Genomic DNA, 7,500 nt, shown 5'->3' on the forward strand with positions numbered 1-7,500 from the left:
TTTCGCCTGTTCACCCTTTTCTTTGATTTACTAAAGTATTTTACGTTATTTCATTTTGCTATTACTAATGTTTATAACATTATAGTAATTATATTTCTTTATAATAAAAATAACACCATCTTCAAATCTCTCTCTATATATACACACATGATTTTTTTATTATACAAAGCAATATTACTATAATTTTATCGAAGGGACTAATTCACCAGAGGATACAGCAATAGTGTGGAACACTAGTATAAGTCTATAAATATAAACCCGATAGGTCTATAAATACATTAAACACTAGTATAGGTATATAAATATAAACAATTTGGGTCTATAAATATATTAAACACTAGTATAGGTCTATAAATATAAACACTATAGGTCTATAAGTATATTAAACACTAGTACAGGTTTATAAATATAAACACTATAGGTCTATAAATATATTAAACACTAGTCCAGGTCTATAAATATTAACACTATAGGTCTATAAGTAAAGTAAACACTAGTATAGGTCTATAAATATAAACACTATAGGTCTAGAAATATATTAAACACTGGTACAGGTCTAAAAATTAATTTTCAAAAGGAAATATACCATGCCCTCTGGCAAAGACCAAAAAGTAACATGTAAATGTTAACACACTGATCAGTGAAAATATTCCTTGCATTTAACAAAAAAAAAAAAATAATAATAATAAGTGCCTAAAAGACAAGCAAGTTAGCACTGAAGAGTACTTCCCTTAAATAAATCTGAAAAATTAAATCAATATATGGTTTATTAATGTAATATGTTGATGTAAATCATTACTTAAAAAAACAAAAACAAAAAAAAAGTTGATAGAGAAATCTGGGCATCAGCAAAACATCGGCAACATTTAAGACCCACAAATGCGTAAGTATAACACATCATTGTATAAATCATCAAATAATCATGTTGGAAACTTTGTAACTGAATGACACTAAACTAGCAGCTAAACCATAATCCAGAATGCCGCAAGACCGTGCGCTACACCTCTACCAAAGTTCCAGTTCGAGACCGCTGGCTCAGCATTATTTACATCCGGCAACTCTTATCTTGTTACTATAGTATATGATACTTAAGTATTTTCAGATCATAATATTTATCAATAAGAATCATTTAAATAAAAAAAAAAAAAAAAAATAGTGCGCTTTTTACTGCATATTTTCGATTAATACCAATGCAGTGCATGAACCATACAAAATAGCGAACTCAAAAATTAATTTACTTATGTGAGGAAATTCAATTATACTTTATTTAATATATATTCAAACACACACACAGACATACATACACATACACACACACACACACACATATATATATATATATACAGTCAACTAAATATACATACATATTTACATAATTAGTAACACACAAACACACACATAGACATACATATGGATACACACACACACACACACACATATATATATATATATACATATAAACTCAACTAAACATACATGCACATACATATATATATACATATACACTCACCCAAATCACACATGCATATTTATATAATTAGCAACAGCAGACATGAGTTTACCTGAAGAAAAAAAATCCATGGACACTTAGATACAAGTCATAACACATGGAAATTTATTATGTCAGACAAGAACTACACATCACGTGTATAACATAAATCAGAAAAAAATCCATCAAAATCTGGGGCAATTCTTCCCCAATAATGTCAAGGGAAAGAGTGCTCCTCTTAGATGAAATATCTTGCTCTTCGATGCAATTCGCGTTGTCCACGAGATGTCTTCTCCGAGTGAAAGCATGTCTCTAGGCCTCTGAGATATAAGGCCTGCAACCCTTACGTATTCTTGGTTTTTCCCAAGCGAATGTCTGTGTGGTTCTGGTTTGCGTGTATTCACCTGTATGACGCACTACATTATACTCAGAGAAAACAAACTGTCAGCCTTATCTCGCCTTCTGTGACAAGGCCTTTGTTTCAAACTTCGCAGAGATGAGTTTTTTTTCCTTTGTTTGTACTACTGTTTGTTACACCAGGTGACGACTCCATGAGAACCCCATTTGCAAATATAACACCGGTGGGGCTCTTCCTTTGCAGGTACCCTCAACTGGCTCAACCGATTAGCTTTCTAATTTTCCCGTTGGAAATCTCACGTCCGTTTGTCTCCTCTTTTTGGGTGTTCTCTCGTACGGGGCATCATTAGGGATCAGTTTCGTGAAAAGATTTTGCATTAGGGAACAGTTTTGTGATAAGATTTTGCATTAGGGAACAGTTTCGTGAAAAGATTTTGCATTAGGGAACAGTTTCGTGAAAAGTTTTTGCATTACGTTACGGTTCCGTGAAAAGATTTTGCATTTGGGAACGGTTTCATGAAAAGATTTTAGAGTAAGCTTCATAGCCTTACGGCTTCTCTTTTGTGTGTACTCTCATGTGGATAACTAGATTAGATTTATGTGAGAAGCCCTTGCTGCAAACCTCGCAGCTGTATGGCTTCTCCTTTGTATGTACTCTCATATGGATAACTAGATTGATTTTATGCGAGAAAGCTTTGTTGCAAACTTCACAACTGAATGGCCTCTCCTTTGTATGTACTCTCATGTGTGTTACCAGGTGACCTTTTTCGGGGAAGACCTTGCTGCAGGTCTCACAGCTGTATGGCTTCCCTCTTGTATGTACTTTGATATGCCTTGCTAGAACGCTTTTGGAAGGGAAGGCCTTAAAGCAAATATCACAGTTGAATGGCTTCTCCTTTGCGTGTACACTCATATGCCTAATTAGACTATCTCTATGTGAGAAGTTCTTGCCGCAGATCTCACAGCTATAGTGTTTCTCCTTTGTATGTACTCTCATGTGCCTAACAAGACTATTTTTATGCGAGAAGTCTTTGTCGCAAATCTCAGAGTTGTACGGCTTCTCCTTTGTGTGTATTCTCATGTGTGTTACTAGAGGACCTTTCTCCGAGAAAGCCTTGTCGCAAATTTCACAGCTGTAAGGCTTTTCCTTTGTATGTACTCTGATATGCTTTACTAGATTGTTTTTGGATGGGAAGCTCTTGTCGCAAATATCACATCTGTAGGGTTTCTCCTTTGTGTGGACTCTCATGTGAATTTTGAGATATCTCCTCTTAGAGAATTTCTTGCTGCACATTTCTCATACAAGGCGCTTCAAAGTCGGTTCCACTTCTGGTTCTGTATCCTTAAGACTTTCTTTATGTATCGCCTGATCCCCTTTTGGTGAACAGTTGTTCCAACATTCCTCAGCCACCAATGGCACTCTTAACACGTCACTATGATCCTGAACTAAGTCACACGAGTCCTTTGCATCTGCTTCATGACTTTGGTCATAAAGATTGTGAAAGAAAAGACATTCGGGTTTACTTTCACGTCACTCACTGCGTCTCTCTCATGATCTGCGTAATCGAGCTGTTCTTCCTTAATTTCTAACCAAATATCCTTGGACATATCTTCGCTGAGCTCTTCCTTGATACTGACTCCTGTGTCTAATATTCCCTCATTCACGACTGGGGCCAAAGGCATTCCATCGGCAAGGGAACTCATCCTGTGAATGGAAAGCATACCTAATAACGAACTACATATTGTTGATATTAAGAATGTAAATGCTATTGAAAACTATTTGGTATCACTTATTACCAAAATGACGAAAGTTACATTAAAAAACGGGGGTGGTGGTGGTAAATAAACATGAGGTACTGAAAGTAATAAAAAAAATACCATTTCATAATGTATTGTTATATAAATACAGAAGTAATACATATTTATGATGGGAATTTTCAGAGACTTTGCATTATTTTAATGACAATTATAATAACACCATTTTAATGAAAACTGATCACACATATGTGTATGCAGTACAAATACAGCCCTGATTATACCAACAAAAAGAAATGCCAGTGCTAATTGTGATAAAAAAGCTATTACTACAGCATCAATATCAATACCAGTAACAATAAAATCATAAATGATTTTACCAAAAAAAAAAAAAAAAAAAAAAAAAAAAAAAAAGTTCCATAATGTCACAAATTTCTGTAAGAATGCTGAGGGTTATAATAAAAGTGACTTGTAGAGGTGATGACTATACTGAGGAGAGGAATGGTAAATGGGCAGGGTTAGAAGACTTAAACGTGCTAGACATCTAAGGTCACACAGCACAATGGTGAAGTTCTGTAGTGGGAAAGGGTTGAAATGTGTTAATGTTTAGGACAAAACAAAAAAAAAATTGTTAGGTGTTGGATGTTGTAGAGTGTATTAAGGACAGAATGACAGTGAAAAGAGTAAAAATTGGGGGAGGGGGTGGGGGAATGAAGTATGGCGGGGATTTGTAAAAAGGGGAAGGGATTAATGTTATAGGCCGTTCAAATCAGATCAGATGGAGAGTAATACTGTACGAGGAAACGATTAATGTTTAGAACAAACACGTGCTAGGCATTAAAGTACTGTTGACAAACAAAAAAAAAAAAAAAGGAGAAACGAGTTAATGATTAGGATAAAATGTGTTAGACGTCAACAATATTTCGCATAAGGTAACAGTTTCGTGAAAAGATTTTAGAGCAAGCTTCATAGCCTTTTGTGTATACTCTCATGTGGAGAACTAGATTTGATTTATGTGAGAGGGACTTGCTGAACACCTCGCAGCTTTATGGCTTTTCCTTTGTATGTAGAACGTTGCAGAACGCTGTAGAACAGAATGGTGGTGGAAAGGGTATAGAGGGTGGAAAACATGGAATATGGCACAGATTTTATAAAGGGGAAGGGGTATTTGCGTAGGTGATCAGTTCAAATGGAAAGTATGTGTCTGTGGAAGATGAGAGTGACACAGGCAATCAGATCAAAAATAATTAAGTAAATATATAATTGAATTTATCCGAATTTGGGTAATATGAAAAAGCAGCCAATTTCCCAATTTGTCCCAACTGACTACCTCCCTAACATGGCGGGAAAGCATCCTTTTGCAAATAAGACCAACGGCCAAAAGTGAAGTCTCCGTCTGTGTCCAAAATTTAAATAAGTTAATAAGTAAACAATGTAAGTAAATAAGTAAATAAGCAAGTAGATTTAAAAGGCAAGAATACAATAATATAAGATTTAAAATAAGATTAAAAATACCACAATAAAATACTGATTTCATCTCAGTGAATCATATAAATCAGGATCTACAATGGTAAACTATACACACAAAAAGTTTTTTTTTTCTGTAATATTAATATACAAGTGAAAATGAAGAAAGTTTATCTGTTTACATATAATTTGAATTTTTAATATCGCTGATTCCATTATTATGATATTAATAATTAAATAAATTATTATTAATTATTATTATAAAATTAATCACTTTTTTAAATTTAATTAATTATTGATATTAATTACTGAATTAACCTAATTATCGGTATTGTTAATATCGTTGTCATTTTTATAATTATCATTATATTTATCTCTACTATAACCATTTACATTACCATTGTCACTATCATCACCATTATCATTATCACTTTCATTATTATATTTATAAATACTATTATTTTTAATACCCTTCTTATTATCGTCATTATTAATATTATCATTAATACCACTTTCATTATGTCTGAAAGTTTCATTATTATAATATTCTGATTATTTTAAGTATCATTATCGTTACCACTATATAATTATCATTGTAACTATTATTATTATAGTTATATTTGTTATTTCGATCATTTTCATTGTTATTATTATTATTACTGTTGTTGTTATTATTCTTTTGATTTTATTCTTGTTTTACCTGTTACTATGATAATAATAATCATTACATTACATAATATATCTATATGTACAAGAAGACACACACACACATATAAACACACACAAACACTGCATGGGCCAGAAGGATAGGCTCAACAAGAGTACAGAGAGAGCGAGAGAGGGGGAGGGAGGGAGAGAGAGAGAGAGAGAGAGGGAGGGAGAGAGAGAGAGAGGATGAGAGAGAGAGAGGGAGGAAGGGAGGGAGGGAGGGAGAGGGAGAAGGGGAGGAGAGAGAGAAAGATAGAGAGGGAGAAAGGGAGGGAGGGAAGGAGGGAGGGAGGGAGGGAGAGAGAAATAGAAAGAGAGAGAGAGGGGGTGGGGAGGGAGAGAGAGGGAGAGAAAGAGAGAGAGAGAGAGAGGGAGAGATGGAGAGAAGCAAGACAGACAGACAGACAGTTAGAAGCGAGACAGACAGTTAGAAGCGAGACAGACGTACAATTAGAAGTGAGACAGACAGACAGAAACGAGACAGACAGACAGTTAGAAGTGAGACAGACAGTCATATAGAAGCGAGACAGACAGACAGTTGGAAGCGAGACAGAGAGAAAGTTAGAAGGGAGACAAACAGACAGAAACGAGACAGACAGACGGACAGAAGCGAAACAGACAGACAGTTAGAAGCGAGAATGACAGACAGTTGGAAGCGAGACAGACAGACAGTTAGAAGGGAGACAAACAGACAGAAGCGAGACAGACAGACAGTTAGAAGCGAGACAAATAGACAGATGCGAGAGAGACACGTCAGTTAAAAGCGAGACAGACAGAGACAGAAGCAACACAGACTGACAGACAGAAGCGAGACAGACAGACAATTGGAAGTGAGACAGAAAGACAGACAGAAGCGAGACAGACAGACAGAAGCGAGAAAGTCAGTCAGTTAGAAGCGAGACAGACAGAAGCGAGACAGACTGACAGACAGAAGCGATACAGACAGACAGACAGAAGCGAGACAGACAGACAGACAGAAGCAACACAGACAGACAGTTAGAAGCGAGACAGACAGACAATTGGAAGTGAGACAGAAAGACAGACAGAAGCGAGACAGACAGACAGAAGCGAGAAAGTCAGTCAGTTAGAAGCGAGACAGACTGACAGACAGAAGCGATACAGACAGACAGACAGAAGCGAGACAGACAGACAGACAGAAGCGAGACAGACAGACAGTTAGAAGCGAGACAGACAGTCAGTTAGAAGAGAGACAGACAGACAGACAGAAGCGAAACAGGCCGACAGTCAGAAGCGAGACAGACAGACAAACAGTTAGAAGACATGGCAGACAGACAGTTAGAAGCGAGACAGACAGACAGAAGCGAGACAGACCGACAGACAGAAGCGAGACATGCCGACAGTCAGAAGCGATACAGATAGACAAACAGTTAGAAGACAAGGCAGACAACAGTTAGAAGCGAGACAGACAGACAGAAGCGAGACAGAAATACAAAAGCGAGACAGACAGACAGTTAGAAGCGAGACAGAAATACAAAAGCGAGACAGACAGACAGTTAGAAGCGAGACAGACAGACAGTTAGAAGCGAGAGAGACAGACAGTTAGAAGCGAGACAGACAGTTGGAAGCGAGATAGCCAGACAGAAGCGCGACAGACAGACAGTTAGAAACGAGACAGAAAGACAGACAGTCAGAAGCGAGACAGACAGACAGACAGAAGCGAGACAGACAGACATAAGCGAGACAGACAGACAGTTAGAAGCGAG

The 7,500-nt window shown here is 36.5% G+C and overlaps 1 protein-coding gene across 1 annotated transcript in view; it reads right to left on the bottom strand.

The window, feature by feature from the left end:
* Positions 1-1,593: 1,593 nt before the first annotated feature.
* The window catches only part of LOC125024778 (gastrula zinc finger protein XlCGF57.1-like), a 31,903-nt gene continuing 25,996 nt past the window's right edge, over positions 1,594-7,500 (bottom strand). The window contains exon 3 of the mRNA XM_047612540.1: positions 1,594-3,551. Coding sequence (XP_047468496.1) covers positions 2,394-3,140 — 747 coding nt within the window. The 5' untranslated portion in view covers positions 3,141-3,551 and the 3' untranslated portion in view covers positions 1,594-2,393. The remainder of the gene's footprint in view (positions 3,552-7,500) is intronic.

Source organism: Penaeus chinensis, unplaced genomic scaffold (genome assembly GCF_019202785.1).
Source record: "Penaeus chinensis breed Huanghai No. 1 unplaced genomic scaffold, ASM1920278v2 CTG_469, whole genome shotgun sequence".
NCBI classification, from domain to species: domain Eukaryota; kingdom Metazoa; phylum Arthropoda; class Malacostraca; order Decapoda; family Penaeidae; genus Penaeus; species Penaeus chinensis.